Here is a 27,216-nt window from a genome sequence, read left to right as displayed (position 1 = left end):
TTTGTTCGTTTGTTTGTTTATTTGTTTGTTTATTTGTTTGTTTATTTATTTGTTTATTTGTTTGTTTATTTGTTTGTTTGTTTATTTGTTTGTTTGTTTGTTTGTTTGTTTGTTTATTTGTTTGTTTATTTGTTTGTTTATTTGTTTGTTTGTTAGTTTGTTTGTTTATTTGTTTGTTTGTTTGTTTATTTGTTTGTTTGTTTGTTTGTTTGTTTGTTTGTTTGTTTGTTTGTTTGTTTGTTTGTTTGTTTGTTTGTTTGTTTGTTTGTTTGTTTGTTTGTTTGTTTGTTTGTTTGTTTGTTTGTTTGTTTGTGTGTATATACTTCACTATGTATTTCCACACCTGATTACACCTCTTCTTACACCTGTGCTTACACCTGCTTTACCTGACAATTTTGTTTCCCTCTCTGCCAGGTGTGACCACATGTCACATTGACCCCCAGGCCACACGATGGTCTCCGTGGTGGCGCTAGGTGTGGTGTGTGGTTTCGGGGTGGTGGCCGCCCTCTTCGTGGGTGTGCTGGCCGTGTACCTCCTGTGTCGACGCCGGAGCGCCAGTGCCGGAAATCTGCCGGTCGACCGGAGCTCCTACGAGGCGGTCGGCGACTACAAGCCGCCATCTTTGTTGTCTGTTTCCTCGTCCCAGGTGAGTGACGCAGTTAAAGTGTTGTAGTGTGAGTACCTTCTGATCACGTTATCAACGTGAATGTTATAAAAAAATACCAGAATGCTGCTCTCCATTATGGACTTCACTGGTTCGTGAAAGGGGGAGGGGAATAAAGGGTAGTATGTTATATTAGCATATATATATATATATATATATATATATATATATATATATATATATATATATATATATATAAAAGATGAGGCAATAAGGGCTTATTATATATATATATATATATAGGCTTTATATATATATATAGGCTTTATATATATATATATATATATATATATATATATATATATATATATATATATATATATAACAAGTCTCTCCATAAAGCGCTACAATTTTTTTTTATAACAAAAATCACATTCTGGCAAACTATATTGAATTCTAGGGCGAATGAATGAAATTTATAAAGGGAAATGGCTCTTTACAGAAAAAGTCTTTGTTCAGTTATGTTGCGTTGACTCACTTTTCTCCCCTTATCATCGACTTCCGATTAGTTTGTATTTCTTAATATATTTTAGGATAATATCAGACTCAATACATTTTAATGTAAATTTTTACACATTTTGTCATATATCGGCGCCCCTAAGAACTAAAACTAGTGTTTACCTTATTCTGCAACCCCATTTTCTAGTGAATGAGAACCTAGCTTATGCTACGTTCTCATCTGTAATCGAAAAAAAAAAGCATCGAGAAAACTGTTCACGCTTGCTGCACAGATGTTTAGAGATTAATGCCTCGATTTCGCAATTCACTTTTCGAAGTCAAAGGTCACTGTCGTCAAGCTTTGGCCATCATTTTTTTTTCTTAAGCATGGTGAGAAGAGCGACAGATGGGGCAGATTTTGGTGAGTCTATATGAGATTTATGTAGGGGTTTATGGTGGGCTTATGTTATGATATGTATGTACAGGTTTATGTTGGGCTTATAGGCCTGTATTAGATTTATATACGAATTTATGTTGGGGTTATATGTGGTGTATGTAGGGGTTAATAGTTGGCTTATATGTGGTGTATGTTTGGTTAATAGTTGGTTTATATGTGGCGTATGCAGGGGTTAATAATTAGCTTATATGTGGTGTATGCAGGGGTTAATAGTTGGCTTATATGTGGTGTATGCAGGGATTAATAGTTGGCTTATATGTGAAGTAATTAGGGGTTAATAGTTGGCTTATATGTGAAGTAATTAGGGGTTAATAGTTGGCTTATATGTGGTGTATGCAGGGGTTAATAGTTGGCTTATATGTGGTGTATGTATGGGTTTGTGTTGGGCTAACATCTAATTTACATAGAGCTGTATGGTGTGCTTTTATCTGCTGCGTGTAAGGGTCTATGGGCGACTTCTATCAGAAACATATAGAGTGGACAGATAAGATGTATATAAAGGCTTATGTTGGGATTATATTTGATGTACGTAGTGGCATATGTTTAGGCTTTTATTGAGCTTATATTAGACGTATGTGCATATAAAATGTGCATCCGTTATAAAAAAGCCTTCATCAGTCTAATATCAGATGTATATAGATGTGTTATAAAGGTTTGCGCTGGGCTCGTATGAGGGAGAATATCATATAGCATATATACTCACTGTGTACTAGCTTAGGATGTGCGATTAATGAATAGAATAGTGTTAGCGTTTCAAATTGGCAATCATGTATTTTTTTTCTTGTGTATATCGTGCATACAAACGTTTTAGTGGGATAATATTAAGTTAAAGAACTTGATGTTGATGAGGGACGAACATATAGAGCCATAATATAGAGGCATAGATAGCATGTACACATTGGAGTGACGTAAGACTGATGTTAGATGTACAAGATATGTACGTGATGTAGGTTTTATGCTAGACATATGTATAATGTGTTATGGTCGGACGTTTTAAACATACCCATGAGGTGATTATGTGTCTAATGTGGGGTCATGTTCGACTCGATGGGTATGGAATGGTTGGTGGATACAGATGGATTGGTGGATACGGATGGATTGGTGGATACGAATGGATTGGTGGATATGGATAGATTAGTGGATACAGATGGGTTGGTGGATACAGAAATATTGGTGGCACAAATGGATTGGTGGATATAGATGGCTTGGTGGATACAGATGGATTGGTGGATACAGATGGATTGGTGGATACAGAAATATTGGTGGCACAGATGGATTGGTGGATACAGATGGATTGGTGGATACAGATGGATTGGTGGATACAGATGGCTTGGTGGATACAGATGGATTGCTGGATACAGATGGATTGGTGGATACAGAAATATTGGTGGCACAGATGGATTGGTGGATACAGATGGATTGCTGAATACAGATGGATTGGTGGATACAGAAATATTGTTGGATACAGAAGAATATCCAAATTATTTTTTCATCAATTTAAATTAATGGCGTCACTTGGTTGGATTTAATATGTCGGGCGTAGTGGCGTCACTTGACGTCATGTAGAGGAGTCTTTAGGTCAGATGTAGTGGCGCCACTGAGACGGGCGTATTGACGTCACTACGGGTATCGCAAGATAAGGCTCACACCCCCAGCCCCTCCCCCTCCCATGTGATGCTTCTGGTTTAAACTAAACCATGGTCAAATTAATGTCAACATACCTCCAAAGGTTTTACTCTTCTTTCTATCAACAGCTAATAATATTTAGTATGGATGTTACCAATTTAGAAAATATGATTACGACGACAAATATTGTTTCAGTCTAAAATAACCAACAGATGGTGTTAAATAAACCGATTAACGCCCCTGCCTTTGATCTAAATCTTACTGCATTGCCTCCTTTTCCGATTGTAATTAACATCTTAAGGTAACCAAACTAACCTAATCTACTGATAAAATAGCACATGTTTTTTTTTAATTATTGAGATAACATTAGGTCGGTGGATTATTTTAATTGAAATAATTCGAAATGAAAATAAAAATTTAAAATTGTCGATATATTAATGTCAACATTTTGTTTTAAATCTTAATTTGTCCAAACCACCCAATTTGAATGATATTCCACAATCGTCTGCTTGTGTACAACAGATTACTTGGCCTTCCCATAATCTTGATGTGGAGTACTTCAGCTTACTCGGTCATCCCTCCTGCCTACCATGGAATACTTGAGCTTACTTGATCATCCCCATATTTTAAAAGAAATACTTTAGCTAACTCGGTCATCCCTAAGCGCACGCGAGAATTTTATGCCTCTAAAACTCTCTTCTTGGTCACGTCTTTGAGTCGAGTCTCGTCTTTGAAGACGTTCATTAGAACAGCCAAGGCGTCAATTAGAACAGCGACTCGGAATTCCCGTTTCTTAGTTATCCTTGAGTTTATGTCTTCGTGGCCCAATCACGCAAGCCAAACATGTGTACTACGTCACACTGTCTGTGCTCTTCATTTCTTCATTGATTTTTTGTATAAGAGGATTTTTTTTTAAAGTTAATCTTTCAGTTTATTACGTTACCTTTATTTATCTTCTTTTTTATGACTTTCTAACTAAAATGTAATGGAAATTAGTTCTTTGAAGGGGGGGGGGGGGGGTGTCTACAAAGTTGGGAGCTTATCTGTTTCTTGGATGTGCTCACGTCTGTGGGGTTTTTTTTTTACTAAGTTTAGGTTTAACGCTGTCTACCCGCGTTAATCTAAATGTAAACACTATGCTGTAGGTCTAGATATCTTCATTTGTGTTGGCTAGCCACAAGTCTAGACATGGCTCTAGTCTAGTGAATTAAACTAGAGACTAGTTGACTTATATCTGGAGCAGGTCTAGTTATCCTTAACCAATCAATAATACACTCCATAGGAGATAAGCTAGCCAGCTACATTAGTCTAATTACCACAAGACTGTTGTTGAGTTCTCATAGATTGTAGACTAATTATCACATGGTAGACAAGATACCCTGTGTTAGCTACCACTAGACTGTAATCAAGCTTAAGTTGTAGTCTAGTTACCAAAAGACTGTAATCAAACCCATGTTGTTGTCTAGTTACCAAAGGACTAATCAAGCCTATATCTTAGTCTAGTTACCAAAAGACTGTAATTAAGTCCATGTTGTAGTCTAGTTACCAAAAGACTGTAATCAAGCCCATGTTGTAGTCTAGTTACCAAAATACTATAATCAAGCCCATTTTGTAGTCTAGTTACGAAAAGACTAATCAAGCCTATATCTTAGTCTAGTTACCAAAAGACTGTAATTAAGCCCATGTTGTAGTCTAGTTACCAAAAGACTGTAATCAAGCCCATATTGTAGTCTAGTTACCAAAGGACTGTAATCAAGCCCATGTTGTAGTCTAGTTACCAAAAGACTAATCAAGCCTATATCTTAGTCTAGTTACCAAAAGACTGTAATTAAGTCCATGTTGTAGTCTAGTTACCACTAGACTGCAGACCAGCAGACTGCATACCTTTAGAGAAACGATCTACAATAAGCTAACTACCACTAGACCAGGATGTAGATAACATATCCCTAGACTGTAGCTTACTGTCGATTAGCAAATCACGTATGTAGACTGCACTATTGAAAGAACCTTATCTAAATATCTCGCGTTCTCTAAAACCAAAAGTCTCTATCTAGTTATATAATGTGATCTCAAAAATACATTTACACAAAAAGGGGGGGGGGGACTATGTGTAATCATGTAAAAGTTGCCTGTCAAATATGGTGATCTATGAGGTAAATGAAGTAGTGCTCAACTGTTTCTGTGAACTCGGCCAATGATAGGATGGTGAGGTTAGCTTTCTGTTTCCCTAACGCGAGTTGGGTACCCAATAGAGCTGGGTGGACTCAGGGACCTCCGACGAACTCTAGCCCCTAATCCGAACTCACACACACACGCACACATTGAATACACACACACTCACATTACAAATATTTATATATATATATATACATAATTTATATACATATATATATATATATAGCCTATATTAATATATATATATATATATATATATATATATATATATATATATATATATATATATATATATATATATATATATATATATATATATGGCAATATATGCGAATATATTGAATATATTTATGTAATTTGATTGTATAAAGTCACAAACAAAACAGAAAGAAAACTTAAACCCAACCAACCAAGAGTAAACCTCTTATTGTATATTTTAATGTCTTTCATCCTAGTAAATCACTAAGTTAATGATTCCTATGTGGGCATTAGGTTTTGTTCAGTCGTCGAGATCTATGGATTTTGGCCGTCCAATGAGACATGATCTGACCGTCCAATACACAGCTCAATACCGGCGACCCAGGGTGACAGATGTGTAGCGCGTCCAGCCCTCGCCTTAGGCCCGCGGTATACGTCAGTGGGGGCCGGATGTTTTTATTCTGCATTGTTGTGAGTGAACTGTGCATTCGCCGGACTTGTTTCTGTGTGTCGGTGTGTTGGTGTGTTATTCTATCAGTAACAGAAGTGCTGGTGATTTTATTTGAAGATTTGAAGTGAAGGAATTGTTTATAAAAAAAGCAGTGTGTTTGTTTAGATAGTTTAGAATTGTCTGTTTAGTGAATAGGTTTGTAATTGATTCATAGTACTATTTTTATAATTTTGGCGGATCACCGTAAAACATGTTGTAAAGCCAAGTAATACAGTTGTTTTAAAACTGGCATAAAGTTATTAAACTATACATTGATCCATGTAGATTAATAGGCTTAATATATGTTGGAATTAAACAGATTTGCTTAACGCTTTTTTTATTGCAATATGCTAGCGACCCTTCCCGGCGCCCGGGAACAAACTTTTCGATTTTGCACCCCTTCCCCTCAAGATTTCGATTTGCAACCCCCTCCCCCCCTCAAACTTTCGATTTGCACACCCCCCCCTCACACTTTCGATTTGCACCCCCCTCAACCTTTCAATTTATTTTTCCAACCCATTTTGGCTCCCCCTAACGTCAGCGCCCGGGGACGTATGTCCCCCCCCCCCTCGCTACGCTACTGAGTAGGGGTCTTTATTACCAAGAGGGGGGGGGGGCACTTTAACCGTTACATATATAGATGGGGAAGGGGGGGGGCAATCATCCCTTACCAAGAGGTGTAGGTCTTCTTACCTAGGGTGTGTATGTGGGTAGGGGGGGGGGTTCATCGGTTACCAAAAGGTGGTGGTCTATCTGTTACCGAGGGTGTGTGTGTGTGGGTAGGGGGGGGGGTCATCGATTACCAAAAGGTGGGGGTCTATCTGTTATAATACACAACAATAATGAATGTGTTTTTAACATGACCAAAGATGTTTGAAGTTTAAATGACTATTGCTGAATATTTGGCATTCTCGAGTAGGATGGCATTAGTGCCCAAAATGTGGCTTTAATATGGCATCATCGCAAGTATATAACTCCGGAAATTGTATACATGCCTAAACATGTTATGTAACTGAAATATGGCATCTATGCTCATGCATTTTCTTCGTTCTCAAGCATAATATTGGATATGATTTCCTCCAACATAATCCTTACATGTCAACATGTTATGCACCCGTTGGTCCGTTGACTCCGAATTCAGGCTGCTTTTCTTTAAAGATGTACTTTCATAACCTTTTTGCACTAAGAACAATTTGCAACACAGCAGACGTTTAATTTTAGAGTTATCCATCCCGAATGAGTTGCTGTCCCCAGCTAACAATCTTCATCTGTCCGTTGATCCGAACTTAGGACATTCTGGCTGGCAATCAAACGCCCTTCCGTCCCACCACACCGTCCCCTGTACGGCCTTACATGTTACATAACCCTAATAGATAGCATAAGATGTATCTGATATATGGCATCAACGCCTAACCCTATACCTCTGAATGATGACGGAGTGACCCTAATTTTAGCACACTGATGCGCGACAATTTTATTTAACGGCTGGCAATTGAAGCGTGCATGCTGCTAATTTGTGTGGAAACGTGGGATAAGACGAGGGTGGGGGGTGTGGGTAGGGATGGAATCTGACATCACGTCTTGATCATTTTTTATTATAAGGCCACGCTAGACGAGCCAACCTGTTTTTGGCTTTGCTAGACGTACTCACCCAGGTTACATGAGAAACGTAAACTGAAATATGTCAAGCGATTTATAACGAACCCAGCTGTATGTAGCTGTGATGAACGAACCCAGCTGTATGTAGCTGTGATCAATGAACCCAGCTGTATGTAGCTGTGATGAACGAACACAGGTGTATGTAGCTGTGATTAACGAATCTAGGTGTATGTAGCTGTGATGAATGAACCCAGCTGTATGTAGCTGTGATCAATGAACCCAGCTGTATGTGGCTGTGATGAATGAACCCAGCTGTATGTAGCTGTGATGAATGAACCCAACTGTATGTAGCCGTGATGAATGAACCCAGCTGTATGTGGCTGTGATGAATGAACCCAGCTGTATGTAGCTGTGATCAATGAACCCAGCTGTATGTAGCTGTGATCAATGAACCCAGCTGTATGTAGCTGTGATGAATGAACCCAGTTGTATGTAGCTGTGATCAATGAACCCAGCTGTATGTAGCTGTGATTAATGAACCCAGCTGTATGTAGCTGTGATGAATGAACCCAACTGTATGTAGCTGTGATGAATGAACCCAGCTGTATGTAGCTGTGATTAACGAGCCCAGCTGTATGTAGCTGTGATTAACGAACCCAGCTGTATGTAGCTGTGATGAACGAACCCAGCTATATGTAGCTGTGATGACCCAGATGAAAATCGAATGATGACGTCCTACAAACTGAAGCCCGGGATTCAAACTCGAGACTTACGGGTTAGCGTTCGTATGCTCTACCACCGAACCACGCGTTCCTAGGTCTGCAATGTATGTTTATTTTAGGCCTTATATGTTAGGTCATTATGTTTGAGTTTACATCAACGTATTTAACTCAATTTGTAATCATATAGGCTCGTGGTTAAAAACACTTCGACGTCTGATGTACAATCTTTTTTGTCAAACTATCTTCTGCGCTGTATTTGGCTGAACTTAGATGTCTTGTTCTGGCAACCTTACCAGTTTGCCATATTTGCACCAAACAAGCTAGATCGTTTCATATTTCATCCTAGTGCACAGCAGTAGACATTGATTTATGAGTCGTAAAACCGGAGACTCGTTAAGGATTTTATTTTAAATTGGCATTTAAATCTTACAAGAATCGTGATTGCTCACGAACTAAATAGACAGGTTAAGTTAATTGCCTGTCAGTTCAACCTGAGTTCAGTTAAAACTTTGAATTTACAATGTAGAGTTTACAAATAGTTTTTAAGCTATCACACATCTATTTAAAGATCAACACTAAAGGGTCAGCGTGGTCGAATGGTAGAGCGTTTGACTGTTATCCCGAAGGTCTCGAGTTCGGATCTCGGATCGGACTTCTGACTGTAGAACATCCCTGAATCCACCCAGCTCTGATGGGTACCTGGCTTACGCTGGGGAAAGCATAGTGCTGACTACATCATACCTACATATACCGCGATCAAGTTCATCTGAACAATGAAGCGCTAGGTCTAAAGAGGAACTTTACTTACTGGGGAAATAATATACTGTTTTTCTTTCAGATCCTTTTTTTTCCTGGGAGGGATCACTAGCAAGTTTCGAGGGGGGGGGGGGGGGGGGGGGAGCGCACGCAAATTTCCAGAGATAAACACTTTTAATGAATTTTTAATATAACTTGAAAAAGGTGAACTCCTCTTCGCATGCGCCGTGGACCTCTATGTTCGAAAGGCTACTTTAAACAAAAACTGGTTCCATTTGTCGTTGAAAAGCTAACCTTGGCCTTGACCGTCAAAGGTCACCAATGTTGACGATATTAACTCACCCGACCTAAAATATAACCAGCAATAAAAAAAAAAAAACCATGGTCGGTTGGTTGACGTCATCACGTGGTTTGTTTTTAAGGGGAAACAACCTCACGTAGAACTGGACCACGGAGTGATCAAATGCCCTTGTTGCTAGCGTCAACAAACACCCGCACTAATGAAAGGCATGGGGTTAACCGTTACAGCAAACCTCAAACTGTGGGGTTGGGCGAGAGAGAGAATTTATGGGAGTTCAGAAAAGTTATTGGCATCGTATGTTAAATGTTTTTTGCTACTCATCTTATGTATAATATATAGCGGTAGACATCGCATATTAGTCTTATATCTTATATTAGACATTTTGTGGTAGGCATCTTATATTAGACATATTATTGAAGGCATCTTATATTAGACATATTGTGGTAGGCATTTTATATTAGACATATTATGGTAGGCATCTTATATTAGACATTATGGTAGGCATCTTATATTAGACTTTAGACATATTGAGGTAGGCATATTACTTAAACATATTTGTGTTAACCTTCTTATACCATACACATTGTGTTTAACACTTTAAAATTGACATATTGTGTTCGACATAGCAAAATAGACATATTGTGGTAAACATCTTATAAAAGACATATTGTGATAAACATTATTTAGACAAGCACACCAGTGTACAATTATCCGAAGGTCTGGAGTAACCTGTTCAAACAACCAATGTAATCTTTAAATACCGATCTTATAATAAAACCCGCTGTAAACACCATTCTTGTGTACCACGGCTTGCTTTTCCTACCCAGTTTTCGTATCGTTGTTAGGGTTTATACCTATGACTAGAGATTATTGTTGATACCTATGAACACCTATTAGCACCTATTAGCACCTATTAGCACCTATTAGCACAAGTTGAGATAAAGTTTCGTGGCGGTATTTTCACAAACATATTCCCAAATCAAAACTCGCTTTTCTATTTTTGTTATACGGAAAAATTTGATTCGTGCGCCGCCCACCATGTTGATGTAGTACTTGATCTATCTTCAAATACTTACAACACTGCATCAGCAGCCTATCCTACGCTACAACAACGAGCAATGCATGCTACTATCTGAATATAATCCCTTTTACGAATATATTGGAAGTTGTAGCTTCAGAAACTTGATTTGTATATTGTAGCTGTAATTAAAAAGTAATAAATGAGAATGATGTGATTTTAATGCTTTTCATAAAGATGAAGTCGTTGGGGAAAACCAAACTTTGGTCTCGTAGCTTCTCTAGTCTAGCGTAAGCGACTAACGTCACAAGCTCTACCGATCCGCCTAGCGCTTGACGTCACTTCCTCTTTCGCTTTTGCGCTTTTAAATTTCCGATGGATTTTTCTTTTTTGTTTTCATTTTTATACCGTCCTTTCATTGTGCGAGTTCTGAGGTAATTTAATAACTGTTTCCATTCTATTGGAGAGTTTTTGTACGCTATTCAGCGTTTTGGAGTTTCAGATATTCTTCTTTGTAAAGTTCTATTATGCATATTATTATTAGTTTTTTTTTTCCAAATGCCTTGTGATTTATTTCTACGAGATTTTAGTCGAATATGTGGATAATGATTTGCTATTCATATTTAATATTTTTATTTTTAAAATGAATGATGAAGATTTAAAAAAAGAGTGTACATAGCGCATCTTTATCTTAGATGGTTCTCAAACTGTCTGATAATCAACCTTTTGATATTGCTAGCAGGCGGGGTTCTAACTTTCGTCTAAAGCATAGGACTCAGCTAACATGTTCTTAGTCATAGACCTCTAGAACTGGAAGTCTTGCCAGCACTGGTTTCTCTTGGTCCAGTGTACGGCCTTAATAGGGCTGGTAAGTATGTCACCAACCAGTTCTATGGCTCATGCAGGTTTTATTGAGCCGTAGAGTTGGTTAGTGACCTACTTACAAGGCCTATTGTGATGTTATAAAAACCGATTAGCGGATCTAGCAGTTGTCCACTGTCGTCACTTCTTTAATGTCGTCACTTTTTAAATAATGTCGTTACTTCTTAAATTAAATGTCCCCGCTTTTTTAATGTCGTCATTTCCAGCAAACTATGTGTTGCATCCCGTGACGTTTTTATGAGAATAGAGCATCAGGTCATTAAAGCCAATCACTAACTGACCACTCGTCACCTTGTACTGGTCACTAAGTGCTTATCATCTGAACAAAACTATACCTTCAGTGTTCGAGGATCGAATGTTAACCGACCAGTGGTTAACATCGTGTGACCACCAGATTATATGAGATCAAAATATAGCACCTAACTGACCACTGATCACTATTTGTAACCGGCTTAAATCATCCAATGAGAGGTCAAATCTAGAGCTGCTGACTTGTGATCAATAATATCCAATCGCCTGGGTTTTAGTGAAACCACTCACGAACTCTCCAAAAATGTACTTTAGTCAAGTAATTTATAATCTTACACAATGTATACTAAACCACATCCCCCCCCCCCCCCTTCCAAAACGTAAGGACTAAAGTTCAATAAGATATGGCGAAATACCTTTGTTATGCCCCGCTATTGAAGTTTATTACAATCAATATATGGTGTATTTCTTTTCATTTTTTTGTGCTTTAAGGAGAGATTATTGGTGTAAGCTGAGTGTGATAGTGTGTGTAAGCGTTGTGTTATAGCGTGTGTAAGCGTTGTGTCATAGCGTGTGTAAGCGTGTGCGTTTATGCAACTGATGATGGAAGTGCGTGTGTGTGAGTGCAAGTGTGCACGTGTGTGAATGTGTGTGTCTGATATTAATTATGTGTTCGTGTATGGTGACTGTGTGTGTCTGTGAGTGCTTTTACGTGGGGGTGGGTGTATGTGTCGGCGCGGGTGTATGTATGTGCTTGTGTGTCCGATATTGATTGAGGTATTTTCGTGAGTGGCTTTGTGTATGTGTGTGTGTGATTGTGAAAACAGATGGGTTTCAATGTAACAGGGAACAGATATCACGATCTGCAACTGATGCCACTCCCCACCACACTTCCCCCCACCACCCCTCCCCCACAACCCCGTCAACCACCTCCCATCGCCCAAGCGCCTATGCCTACTCACCATACAGATTTCACCTTCTACATGAGCAGCTGTAGGAAGATAGATTATAATAATTTCATGCTTGGAACTATGGAACAGCTGATTTGATTTTCATAAACAACAGGCTAACGTGCGTGGGTTACTTAACTTTGTGGATCTATTTTTTAAATTGTGTCACAAATTTTAAGTCAGTTCTAGAGAAAAATCTGTGTCACCACTATTCGTATCAGTTATAGCTTGTGTCGCCTTTTTTCGAGAGTCTGTCTCACCTATGGTAGTATATCACCAGTGTTATAGTTTTAATTGGTCGATGATGGATTTACCACAAGAATTAGTAAATGTCACCATTGTTTTTAGGTATCACCTTTTCCAGTGTGTCACCAGTGCTTGTAAGTGTCACCAGCTCTACTGTGTGTGACGTGTTAATTTTCTCCTGTTTACTGAAACAATGTTGGAGTCACTAATGCCAGTCTAGGTCACCACTGTTTGTGTCACTAATGCTGGTCTAGGTCACCACTGTTTGTGTCACTAATGTCAGTCTAGGTCACCACTGTTTGTGTCACTAATGTCTGTCTAGGTCACCACTGTTTGTGTCACTAATGCTGGTCTAGATCACCACTGTTTGTGTCACTAATGCTGGTCTAGGTCACCACTGTTTGTGTCACTAATGTCAGTCTAGGTCACCACTGTTTGTGTCACTAATGCCATACTAGGTCACCACTGTTTGTGTCACTAATGCTGGTCTAGGTCACCACTGTTTGTGTCACTAATGCTGGTCTAGGTCACCACTGTTTGTGTCACTAATGCTGGTCTAGGTCACCACTGTTTGTGTCACTAATGCTGGTCTAGGTCACCACTGTTTGTGTCACTAATGCCAGTCTAGGTCACCACTGTTTGTGTCACTAATGTCAGTCTAGGTCACCACTGTTTGTGTCACTAATGCCATACTAGGTCACCACTGTTTGAGTCACTAATGTCAGTCTAGGTCACCACTGTTTGTGTCACTAATGCCATACTAGGTCACCACTGTTTGAGTCACTAATGTCAGTCTAGGTCACCACTGTTTGTGTCACTAATGTAAGTCTAGATCACCACTGTTTGTGTCACTAATGCCATACTAGGTCACCACTGTTTGAGTCACTAATGCTGGTCTAGGTCACCACTGTTTGTGTCACTAATGCTGGTCTAGGTCACCACTGTTTGTGTCACTAATGCTGGTCTAGGTCACCACTGTTTGTGTCACTAATGCTGGTCTAGGTCACCACTGTTTGTGTCACTAATGTCAGTCTAGGTCACCACTGTTTGTGTCACTAATGCCATACTAGGTCACCACTGTTTGTGTCACTAATGCTGGTCTAGGTCACCACTGTTTGTGTCACTAATGCTGATCTAGATCACCACTGTTTGTGTCACTAATGCCATACTAGGTCACAACTGTGTCACTAATCCCAGTCTAGGTCACCACTGTTTGTGTCACTAATGTCAGTCTAGGTCACCTATGTTTGTGTCACTAATGTCTGTCTAGGTCACCACTGTTTGTGTCACTAATGCTGGTCTAGGTCACCACTGTTTGTGTCACTAATGCCGGTCTAGGTCACCACTGTTGGTGTCACTAATGCTAGTCTAGGTCACCACTGCTAGTCTGTGTTACTAATGTAAGTCTAGGTCACCACTGTTTGTGTCACTAATGTAAGTCTAGGTCACCACTGTTTGTGTCACTAATGTAAGTCTAGGTCACCACTGTTTGTGTCACTAATGCCAGTCTAGGTCACCACTGTTTGTGTCACTAATCCCAGTCTAGGTCACCACTGTTTGTGTCACTAATCCCAGTCTAGGTCACCACTGTTTGTGTCACTAATGTCAGTCTAGGTCACCACTGTTTGTGTCACTAATGTCAGTCTAGGTCACCACTGTTTGTGTCACTAATGTCAGTCTAGGTCACCACTGTTTGTGTCACTAATGCCATACTAGGTCACCACTGTTTGTGTCACTAATGCTGGTCTAGGTCACCACTGTTTGTGTCACTAATGTCAGTCTAGATCACCACTGTTTGTGTCACTAATGCTGGTCTAGGTCACCACTGTTTGTGTCACTAATGCTGGTCTAGGTCACCACTGTTTGTGTCACTAATGCCATACTAGGTCACAACTGTGTCACTAATCCCAGTCTAGGTCACCACTGTTTGTGTCACTAATGTCAGTCTAGGTCACCACTGTTTGTGTCACTAATGTCAGTCTAGGTCACCACTGTTTGTGTCACTAATGTCAGTCTAGGTCACCACTGTTTGTGTCACTAATGTCAGTCTAGGTCACCACTGTTTGTGTCACTAATGCCATACTAGGTCACAACTGTGTCACTAATCCCAGTCTAGGTCACCACTGTTTGTGTCACTAATGTCAGTCTAGGTCACCACTGTTTGTGTCACTAATGTCAGTCTAGGTCACCACTGTTTGTGTCACTAATGTCAGTCTAGGTCACCACTGTTTGTGTCACTAATGTCAGTCTAGGTCACCACTGTTTGTGTCACTAATGTCAGTCTAGGTCACCACTGTTTGTGTCACTAATGTCAGTCTAGGTCACCACTGTTTGTGTCACTAATGCCATACTAGGTCACCACTGTTTGTGTCACTAATGCTGGTCTAGATCACCACTGTTTGTGTCACTAATGCTGGTCTAGGTCACCACTGTTTGTGTCACTAATGCTAGTCTAGGTCACCACTGTTTGTGTCACTAATGCAAGACTAGGTCACCACTGTTTGTGTCACTAATGTCAGTCTAGGTCACCACTGTTTGTGTCACTAATGTCAGTCTAGGTCACCACTGTTTGTGTCACTAATGCAAGACTAGGTCACCACTGTTTGTGTCACTAATGTCAGTCTAGGTCACCACTGTTTGTGTCACTAATGTCAGTCTAGGTCACCTATGTTTGTGTCACTAATGTCAGTCTAGGTCACCACTGTTTGTGTCACTAATGTCAGTCTAGGTCACCACTGTTTGTGTCACTAATGTCAGTCTAGGTCACCTATGTTTGTGTCACTAATGTCAGTCTAGGTCACCTATGTTTGTGTCACTAATGTCAGTCTAGGTCACCACTGTTTGTGTCACTAATGTCTGTCTAGGTCACCTATGTTTGTGTCACTAATGTCAGTCTAGGTCACCTATGTTTGTGTCACTAATGTCAGTCTAGGTCACCACTGTTTGTGTCACTAATGTCAGTCTAGGTCACCTATGTTTGTGTCACTAATGCAAGACTAGGTCACCACTGTTTGTGTCACTAATGTCAGTCTAGGTCACCACTGTTTGTGTCACTAATGTCAGTCTAGGTCACCACTGTTTGTGTCACTAATGTCTGTCTAGGTCACCTATGTTTGTGTCACTAATGTCAGTCTAGGTCACCTATGTTTGTGTCACTAATGTCAGTCTAGGTCACCACTGTTTGTGTCACTAATGTCAGTCTAGGTCACCTATGTTTGTGTCACTAATGCAAGACTAGGTCACCACTGTTTGTGTCACTAATGTCAGTCTAGGTCACCTATGTTTGTGTCACTAATGTCAGTCTAGGTCACCTATGTTTGTGTCACTAATGCAAGACTAGGTCACCACTATTTGTGTCACTAATGTCAGTCTAGGTCACCTATGTTTGTGTCACTAATGCAAGACTAGGTCACCACTGTTTGTGTCACTAATGTCAGTCTAGGTCACCACTGTTTGTGTCACTAATGTCAGTCTAGGTCACCTATGTTTGTGTCACTAATGCAAGACTAGGTCACCACTGTTTGTGTCACTAATGTCAGTCTAGGTCACCACTGTTTGTGTCACTAATGTAAGTCTAGGTCACCTATGTTTGTGTCACTAATGCAAGACTAGGTCACCACTGTTTGTGTCACTAATGCAAGACTAGGTCACCACTGTTTGTGTCACTAATGTCAGTCTAGGTCACCACTGTTTGTGTCACTAATGTCAGTCTAGGTCACCTATGTTTGTGTCACTAATGCAAGACTAGGTCACCACTGTTTGTGTCACTAATGTCAGTCTAGGTCACCACTGTTTGTGTCACTAATGTCTGTCTAGGTCACCACTGTTTGTGTCACTAATGTCTGTCTAGGTCACCACTGTCTGTGTCACTAATGTCTGTCTAGGTCACCACTGTCTGTGTCACTAATGCCAGTCTAGATCACCACTGTTTGTGTCACTAATGCTGGTCTAGGTCACCACTGTTTGTGTCACTAATGCCATACTAGGTCACCACTGTTTGTGTCACTAATGCTGGTCTAGATCACCACTGTTTGTGTCACTAATGCTGGTCTAGGTCACCACTGTTTGTGTCACTAATGCCATACTAGGTCACCACTGTTTGTGTCACTAATGCTAGTCTAGGTCACCACAACTATTCTGTGTCACTAATACCAGTCTAGGTCACCACTGTTTGTGTCACTAATGCTAGTCTAGGTCACCACAACTATTCTGTGTCACTAATACCAGTCTAGGTCACCACTGTTTGTGTCACTAATACCAGTCTAGGTCACCACTGTTTGTGTCACTAATACCAGTCTAGGTCACCACTGTTTGTGTCACTAATGCTAGTCTAGGTCACTATCGCTACACGTATCACCAGTAGTAGTATCTGTTACCAACACTAACAGTATCACCGTGACTTAAATGTGTCACCTTTATAACACTGTTTTAGTACGTATTATGAATACTGTATTGTATCAACCTTTTTCTAGTCTGTTTCACCCTTGCTAGTATGTATCACCTATCTACCTCTGTATCCCCATCACTAGTGACACCAATGATGTTCTGTATCACCATTGTAATCTGTCACCATTACAAACGCTAACCTATTCATCATACCTTAGAAACATCTTACTTTATAACTTAACCTCTTTGTCTTTCAACCCTCTCAAGCCCATTTGAATCCAAAGTGATATTTGACATTCAAAGTGTAAAAACTAACATTTCTCATATTTCATTTTATAAAATTGTTTTTCCCCATTAGTTTATCTACAAGAAAACACAAGTAATTGTTCATGATAATTAAATGTTGTTAAAGGTCGTAAAAGAAAGATTATGTGGTGAAATTAAAGGAGTTTTATTTCTCGAGTTTTGACGTCAGATATTTTTAAAATGTTGGCTTTGTTGTATGCGCTGGGTTAGCTGGTGGCGATAGCATCGATTTGGTGTAGAGGCCTCGGCAGGTGGGTTTAGAGTGGTTGTTGTGTTGATAGTTCTGATATAGTTCTGGTAGCGATAGGTCTTGTATTGATAGGTCTTGTGGTGGTTTGTGGTGGTAGGTCTTGTGGTGGTAGGTCTTGTGTTGGTAGGTCTTGTGGTAGTAGGTCTTGTGGTGGTAGGTCTTGTGGTGGTAGGTCTTGTGGTGGTAGGTCTTGCGTTGATCGGTCTTGTGTTGATATGTCTTGTGGTAGGTCTTGTGGTGGTAGGTCTTGTGGTGGTAGGTCTTGTTGTTGTAGGTCTTGTTGTGGTAGGTCTTGTGTTGGTAGGTCTTGTGGTGGTAGGTCTTGTATTGGTAGGTCTTGTGGTGGTAGGTCTTGTGGCTGTATGTTTTGTCGTGGTAGGTCTTGTGGCTGTAGTTCTTGTGTTAATAGGTCTTTTGTTGGTATGTCTTGTGTTCATAGTTCTTGTTGTGGGAGGTCTTGTCTTCTCAGTTCTAGCAGAAGGAAAGTCTTATGTTCATAATTCTTGCGAAATTAGGTCTTGTGTTGATAGTTCTTGTGTTCACAGAATCATTGTTCTAATGTTCATAATACTTATATTAAAAAATCTAGCGTTGATAATTCTTGTGTTTGGCAGGTCCTGTGTCCGGATTAATTATTATGTGTATAATTATTTTCGTGTATAATATAACCAGACCTACAGCTTCATTTGTGTCCTTACATTTACATTTCAAAGTTTTCCAAGATTTCTATCAGGAAGGAGTCTGATTAAATACAAACATTACAATGTGTTTTTCCAAATGTGACGGATAAATCACAACAAACACAAGAGCCCCAAAGAACAAAAAAAATGTTTTCGTGTGTACGCGAGAATGCCGTGCCTTGTGTGTCGTGATTTAGACTAGACACGCTGACGTCATGATGCAGTTGTCGAAATTTCTGGCAAAATTTAAATCCTCATCCCCCGCGGCGGCGGAAGTGAGTTTCAGACAGACGGTAGAGGACGCTGTGAGGAAACACCACGGAGAGGGGGAGTTGGGAGGTATCAATAATAACGAGTCGGAATCTGAGGTGAGTAGGGGAGGGTGGGGTGGGGAGGGGAGGGATTGAGGAGAGTCGTCGGTAGTTTTTAGTTGTAGGTGTATTTGGACAATGGGGTTGGTCTGTTGGGTATTTAGTCTTGGGGTGGAGAAAGTGGGTGGTTCTCTGTGGTGTGGTAGTGTTGTGGTCTAATTTATTGCTTGCGTTAAGGTGTAATTTGGTGGTAGCTTAAAGATCCACAATGGTGGTAGCTTTGTGGTCTAATTTAGTGATAGATTTGGATATTGATTGCAAGACCTAAGAACTACAAGTGCTTTAGTCAAGTTTTTGTTTTAAAAAAAATTAAACCAAACAACGAGAACTACTGCTTCAGTTTTACAAATATAAACAGTAACGCAGGTCTTTCTGTCCCTCTTTCAAGCAACTATACCAAATAAACATATGGTGTTATAGCCAATTTAATTGTAAACACAGGGTAAAAACTGTAAATATCTCTTCAAGGCTCTAAGCCACGGGCCTAGGTTGTGGAGACCTAGGCTCTATGATAATGGCCTAGGTTGTGGACGTAGGCTCTCAGCCAAGGGCCTAGGTTGTGGAGATCTAGGCTCTAAGGCAGTGGCCTAGGTTGTGGAGATCTAGGCTCTATGATAATGGCCTAGGTTGTGGACGTAGGCTCTAAGCCAATAACCTAGGTTGTGGAGATCTAGGCTCTAAGGCAGTGGCCTAGGTTGTGGAGATCTAGGCTCTAAGGCAGTGGCCTAGGTTGTGGAGATCTAGGCTCTAAGGCAGTGGCCTAGGTTGTGGAGATCTAGGCACTAAGGCAGTGGCCTAGGTTGTGGAGATCTAGGCTCTAAGGCAGTGGCCTAGGTTGTGGAGATCTAGGCTCTATGATAATGGCCTAGGTTGTGGACGTAGGCTCTAAGCCAATAACCTAGGTTGTGGAGACCTAGGCTCTAAGACAAGGGCCTAGGTTGTGGACGTAGGCTCTAAGATAAGGACCTAAGTTGTGGAGATCTAGGCTCTAAGGCAGTGGCCTAGGTTGTAGAGATCTAGGCTCTAAGCCAAAGGCCTAGGTTGTGAAAATCTAGGCTCTAAGGCCCTAATTTATTATTTAGAGGCCAAGACATTAAACACCGGGCCTAGTTTGTAAAGACCTAGGCTATATAATGCTCCGGGCCTATGTTGTTAAGACCTGTTCGACGATCTAAGCCGACTCCCTGCCCCCCCATCCCACCCTTTCTTGTCCATCCTTAAGAAATCGATTATTGGAGTGCTGATGCGGGTTGAAACTTATTGGAACTAAGGGACCCTGTTGTTGCTGACAACAACATGGACACATTGGTATAATCTTGGTGCTGATAGTAAAGACACATTGGTCTAATCATGGTGCTGATAGTAAGGACACATTGGTCTAATCCTGGCGCTGATAGTAAGGACACTTTGGTCTAATCTTGGTGCTGATAGTAAGGACACATTGGTCTAATCCTGGCGCTGATAGTAAGGACACATTGGTCTAATCTTGGTGCTGATAGTAAGGACACATTGGTCTAATCCTGGCGCTGATAGTAAGGACACTTTGGTCTAATCTTGGTGCTGATAGTAAGGACACATTGGTCTAATCTTGGTGCTGATAGTAAGGACACATTGGTCTAATCTTATTGCTGATAGTAAGGATACATTGGTCTAATCTTGGTGCTGATAGTAAGGACACATTGGTCTAATCTTGGTGCTGATAGTGAGGACACATTGGTCTAATCTTGGTGCTGATAGTAAGGACACATTGGTCTAATCTTGGGGCTGATAATAAGGACAAATTGGTCTAATCTTGGTGCTGATAGTAAGGACACATTGGTCTAATCTTGGTGCTGATAGTAAGGACACATTGGTCTAATCTTGGTGCTGATAGTAAGGACACATTGGTCTAATCTTGGTGCTGATAGTAAGGACACATTGGTCTAATCTTGGTGCTGATAGTAAGGACACATTGGTCTAATCTTGGTGCTGATAGTAAGGACACATTGGTCTAATCTTGGTGCTGATAGTAAGGACACATTGGTCATATCTTGGTGCTGATAGTAAGGACAAATTGGTCTAATCTTGGTGCTGATAGTGTGGACACATTGGTCTATTCTTGGTGCTGATAGTAAGGACACATTGGTCTTTTCTTGGGGTGATAGTAAGGACACATTGGTCTAATATTGGTGCTGATAGTAAGGACACATTGGTCTAATCTTGGTGCTGATAGTAAGGACACATTGGTCTAATCTTGGTGCTGATAGTAAGGACACATTGGTCTAATCTTGGGGCTGATAATAAGGACAAATTGGTCTAATCTTGGTGCTGATAGTAAGGACACATTGGTCATGTCAGCACTATGCTGTCTTGTGTAAGTTCAGCACTTAGATGTCTTTTGTAAGGTCAGCATTTAGATGTCTGACTTGTGCCCTCTGTCATCTTTCAATGAAATCCCGCCATGTTTCATATGTTTTCATTTAGTTTAAGCTCGTGAGATATTTATAATGAGCTCATAATATTAAAAGTAAATAAACATTCGGTGGTGTATGACAGAGTACCGCTAATCATTCATCGAACATGTGGGGTTCAGTCATCGTATGCATCAAAAATATACAACGTTCTTAATATAAAATAATATACCATGTCCTTTTAATAAAAAAAAATGTTACCTTCAATACCACCTTCAAGCCATCCAAAACAACGTCACATGTCATCAACGCAATGTCACATGTCATCAAAAAACGAACTAATGTCATCAACACAACGTCATATGTCATCAAAACAACGCCACATGTCTTCAATGCGGGAGCCGTACGTTTTCCCGAAAGACACTTGCCCGAATGCCGTTTGCCCGAAGGCCGATTTCCCGAATGGACACTTAACCGAATGCGCCAAACGCTCGAATGCGACAAATGCCCGAATGGACACTTGCCTAAATGCGACAAATGCCCGAAAGACACTTGCCCGAAGGCCGTTTGCCCGAAAATTGTTAACATTATAATTTACCAAATAATCAACCTATATTTGAAACGAGCTAATGCCATCAACACAACGTCCCAACTACCCAAACGGCTTAACTAACCAATGGACACCAGCGAGAAAAGTCTCAAAGGTATTTGAGAGGTGTATAAATTCATTTAAAAATCATGCACAGCGTAGTTACAATTAATATGGTTATAAAATCCTGTCTATCTGGTTTTTTTCGGACTTTACTAAAGATTGGATGTATTTGATGTTTATAATATTTTCGGTAACTAAATAAAAATTAAAAAAAAGCAAAAACAATTTGGTTTTCACGTGTAATGGCGACATAAACAATGGCATCCTGCTATTGGATAGGTCGCCATTGATTTTATTGTACACATTGTAAGCTAAAAATAGAAAACTAGGTCATGGGGTTTTAAATTTGCATTGTAATTTAAAAACTTGATCTGCAAAGTTTTGTAAACAAATAGTTATCGATCACTAAGTTACTGTACAGCCAATCAATATTTGTCTTACGAAAGTGAAACATCCGGTTATAACTTAGGCTTGATGAAAATAAATAGAAATGTAGCCTTAAACTCAACAAATTATTTTCAAGTTCTCTGGATTTGCAACTTTTATAACATTTATTCTAAAAATATAAAATTTCTAAATTAATTTTAGGCTTAAGTTTTTATTTTTTATTTTTTTTTTACGGTCTAAATCTAAAAAGCACGTTTTTATTCCATGTCAACAACATTGGGGACGGAATCTCGTCAACTCGCTCGCCTCCATTCAAATAATAATCATCCGTCACTTAATAATACTGCTAGTATTAGCCTACTATTTCAATATGTTTTGGTAAGCAGCGTATAATACACCTCTTGGAGTGATTTGTTTTCAATTTTTAAGGACAACTAGAATACCCGTCATCCGTTGGATAACTGTGGGTTTCGGGGGTCATCCATCAAAAAACATCACGTCTGTCACTCAGAGGCATAGAGAGCCTTCCCGGCGCCCGGGGACAAACTTTTCGATTTTAACCCCCCCCCCCCAAGATTTCGATTTTCAACCCCCCCCCCCCTCAAACTTTTGATGTGCACCCCCCCCCCCTACTCAAACTTTCGATTTGCACCCCCCTCAACCTTTCAGTTTATTTTTCCAAACCATTTTGGCGCCCCAACATATGTCCCCCCCCCCCGCCCCCCTTCCCCCCTCCACCTCCTCCCCTCCCCCCCCCCGCCTCCACTCCCCCTCCCACCCCCCTCCTCGCTACGCTACTGCAGTGTCACTTATCGTCACAAAAACAGAGCCCACATTCAAAAATATGTTTCATATCTTTTAAAAACACCGAAAACACCGATTTCGGACTATCCCTTCATATACTGACGTCACATGTGACCTACTCAACTCTACTTCACCTGCCCAGTGTCCCGCCAAGTCTCAGACAACATGTTTTTATCGTTTAAAAAACGATTCCAGCCGAGCATGTCTCTGACCACACTATCCTTTCATATGCTTAGGACAAAGAAACAGATGAACTCTACTTCACCTGCCCTGTATCCTGCCAAGTTCAGATAGGCAACTTTATCATTCACATCTAAAAAAAAAATTGAAAAAAAATATCATTGACATATTGGTCTAGAACCTGTGCCACCCACATGAGAGCGGGCTACGCTACCAACTTAGCTATTTTCTCGTGACGTCACAAATGAATTTTTATACTATACTTTTGAGTCTCCGCGCATAGATCTAGAGATCTTTAAATCTAGAGAAATTTATTGTAAAACTAAATGAAAAAAGACAGTTTAAAATTGATATAAGTGTTGGAACGTAATAAATACAGCAAACGGACGTATTGTTAAAGTTATGACCGACAGAAAATTAGATTTAGAACGCGTTAAACTTTTGAATGGGAACACAATTTTCTTCAATAGACGCCGCCATTTTATTGTACTAAAGAGTAAACAAAAACCTGTGACGTCACGGTCCCGCCGAGTCTAGTGGCTTTTCAAATATTTTAAAAAAAAATGGGTTATTCTGCGTAGGAATAAATCAATAAATTAATTAACGTCTTTAAATAAATTTGTGATCAACAGTCTGTCTGCATTAAAAAATTATTCTCTACCTGCATACCATTTTACAGCTTTCCAGATAGAGTCGAACATATCACAATTTTCGATCAGGCAAACAAATAAATATTCAAACATGTAAACAAAGTTGACTTTTAGTAGTATATAGATGAATATCCAATTATTGTAATGACTAACCACAAATTAGATTGAAAACTGTGTCAGATTTCTATTGAATTGTTTTACAGTGGGCAGTGAACAGCTGTGCAGGGGGTGATTGGGATGTACTGAGATAATTAGATTTTAATGACTAATTCACATGAGTTAGCCCATGGGTCATAACAAAACAAACCTTCTGTTCGACTAAGCGTACACATTGTTGTCCATTTTTGTGTGGATCTAGAAAATTGATTTTTAAACGTATTTAAAAGAGATGTATGGTTATATTTCTTTTTGTTTATTTATATGTAACTCTGAAGTATAGCAGTGTAATTCTAGCTCTTGTAAAACAAGACACCGACATTTACATTTAGACAACACATGTTGCATGAAAAAAAAAATCCATGTATAAATCATTAATTACTTTAACGCTATATAGTTTCGTTATAAACATAAAGTATGTGTTCCTATATATATATATATATATATATATATATATATATATATATATATATATATATATATATATATATATATATATATATATATATATATATATGTGTGTGTGTGTGTGTGTGTGTATGTATGTGTGTGTGTGCGTGTGCGTATGTGTGCATGTATGTCTGTATAGTGTAACTATCATAAGATTAGCGAGTCATTACATTTGTACAATGTGACTACCTTAATTTCAAACAGGATTTACAAATCTCGCGAGAATCTCGCACCGTGCAGCCCAAGACGTCGTCCATGTCAACTACGTCACGTTCGAGCATGCGCAGTGAGCAGTTCACCGATGACACCAGCAGTATAAGTGCCAAAAGCGACGCCAGTGTTGACAGTTTGATCTTTGACCCCAACTTTGGTAAGTCTGTCTTTGTTTGTTGTGGGGGGGGGGGGGGGTTCATGAAATCTAGTTCTTCTGTCCACATTTATATTCAAATCATATTTTATTCCAATTTTGTTATAAGTCTGCCTTCGTTTCTATTGTGGCTTTGTCTAAAGTAATTCTGTTCGCACCGCTGTATTCTTGTTATAACTCTAATCCCAGGATTGGCAGGTCCGGTGGCTTTATCGTGTCCTACTATCTTGACCACAGCTGTATATTTATTTGAAGCTTCAACACCAAGCTCAGCGATACTAGATGTATGATGTGTTTTTGTAATTCAACCCAACCGACTTAATCTAGATCTGCGTCACCGCGCGTCATTTGATACTTTATCTAAAATGTTGAATATGTAATCAATGTCTATGCTACATTATGTAACAACATTGTGGAACCATATCTCAAGAAACGCAAAAAAAAAACAAGTTAAATCTCATTCCCTATGAACATAATATCAAACTTAACATTAATCGTTATTCCATCGCTGTAGCTTCATTAACACCATCATCATCCTTCTCCACAACCATTGCTGTTTATGTTATCAACTCTCTCTTTTTGTTATCAACTCTCTCTTTTTATGTTATCAACTCTCTCTGTCAATACTGAGCTACATCTTGATTTCGGCGTCTGTATGTATCTAATCAGTATATCTCCTCAGCCGTATGTACGTGTGTGTGGTTTTGTAATATTTTTTTGTACTAAAAGTAGTAAACATAATGTGCTGTGCCCTGGTTTATATCATTATTTACAGACTATATCTGCATCACAGCATACAGCTGCCGTTTATATAAATTAACTAGTTACACCATAAAGAATGATCTACAATATGCAACATATATTGACTCAGTAATAAAGGGATGTAAAGCTTTTCATTACTTAACTCTCTAACCCACTTTCTCATTTTCTCTCATTTTATATGTATCTATATATGAACATTATATATATATATATATATATATATATATATATATATATATATATATATATATATATATATATATATATATATATATATATATATATATATATGTATATATATATATGTATATATATATATATATATATGTATATATATATATATATATATATATATATATACTTGTACTAATTCCCCTATAAGTAATGCTCCGTCCTCACGTGAACAATCGAAGCATTTGATTGGCTGAAATCCTATATCCCTATGGCAACGACTAACGTCCTTATAACTTAGCCTTCTAATTGACATCACGCTCTAGCAGGGTGAAAGTAGGGCAGCCTTGTGGGGAGGGCGCGGGGCGCGAGTGGGAGAGAAATAAATGACCATAAATTGACCCTTTTGTTCAGAATTGACCCTTTAGTTTGGGTGGGAAGCGGGGCATGGTGGAGGACGAACGTCGATTATTACAGCGGCATGGTGGGAAGGTCGTTGTCCTGTCTTTGAGAGTTGTCATGAGAAATAAGTGGACCTTGGCGGGATGCTGGGCACGTCGGCTCGGTCTAAGTGCTCACCCTCTAGTGGTGGGCAGTGCTGGTCTGTACATGCTTAATGTACGTATGTACACTGCTACACATATTTTACACACATACAATATATATATATACATATATATATATATATATATATATATATATATATATATATATATATATATATATATATATATGTATAATGTTCGTATGAGTGTCTAAATGAAAATTGCTATTACTGCCCGGGCAGCCTGTCTAAGGGCATAAACGTTTAAGTAGGTCCACCACGTCATAGACGTTTGGCGACTCTTGGACATCTGGCATCAGACCAGACGATTCCTTTTGGCGTCAACACCCAGAAATATATCGCCCCCCCCCCTTCCCCTTCTAAAAGACAACCTCATTTTAAATTACTGGATTGAATAGTTTGGCTGGAAGGCTTTTTTGTGACGTCATCCCGTTGAGCAGTGGTGTGGTCCAAAGTTTTCTGCTCACTCCGTCATGACATCAGTTGTTTAGGTTTGACGTCATGGGACAAAACAGTAACCATGACCATAGGATATTTTGACGACCTGGCCTAGCGGTAGAGAGCTGGACTGCTAACCAGAAAATCTTGAGTTCGAATCTGGATTAAAACAAAGGCGGCTGAGCATAGTGCTGACCACACCATTCCTTCATATGCCGAGGTCTCTGATGAACTCTACTTCTTCTGCCACATGTCACTTAGACTGGACCGTTTCCGGCAGAACCCAGGTCACGCCTCCAGCAGAACATGCTGGAACCTTCAACCCAAGCAGCTGATTAGAATATTCCACGTTCACAGGATGGCACCTGTCATGGCACGCCCGTCCCCTCGGGTCACCAGAAGACACATCGCCCCACCACACGGCTCTGCTAATCTTTTGTGAAACATTTCCACCCCCACCCCCCCTTCCCACCCCATCCC

General features: G+C 39.6%; 1 protein-coding gene across 1 annotated transcript; it reads left to right on the top strand.

Annotated features, from left to right (window-relative positions):
* The first annotated feature begins 451 nt into the window (after positions 1–451).
* On the top strand, positions 452–27,075 carry LOC131957132 (uncharacterized). The gene is made up of 3 exons (XM_059321847.1): positions 452–646; positions 24,638–24,803; positions 27,017–27,075. Exons 1-3 carry the CDS (start codon positions 452–454, stop codon positions 27,073–27,075), a joined length of 420 nt encoding a protein of 139 aa, XP_059177830.1.
* The last annotated feature ends 141 nt before the right edge of the window (positions 27,076–27,216 follow it).

The sequence above is a fragment of the Physella acuta genome, unplaced genomic scaffold (assembly GCF_028476545.2).
Source record: "Physella acuta isolate Inbredline_101_S28 unplaced genomic scaffold, ASM2847654v3 ptg001211l, whole genome shotgun sequence".
NCBI lineage: Eukaryota > Metazoa > Mollusca > Gastropoda > Physidae > Physella > Physella acuta.
Note: the sequence above shows the minus strand (reverse complement) of the source record. Positions and strands in the feature narration are given on the sequence as shown.

Bases quoted from the DNA above. Each gene is read 5' to 3' on its own strand.
- LOC131957132 (XM_059321847.1), top strand. From the start codon at position 452: ATGGTCTCCGTGGTGGCGCTAGGTGTGGTGTGTGGTTTCGGGGTGGTG. The intron at 647-24,637 runs GTGAGTGACGCA...AATTTCAAACAG, and splicing joins TGTCTGTTTCCTCGTCCCAG to GATTTACAAATCTCGCGAGA. The intron at 24,804-27,016 runs GTAAGTCTGTCT...CGTTTCCGGCAG, and splicing joins GATCTTTGACCCCAACTTTG to AACCCAGGTCACGCCTCCAG.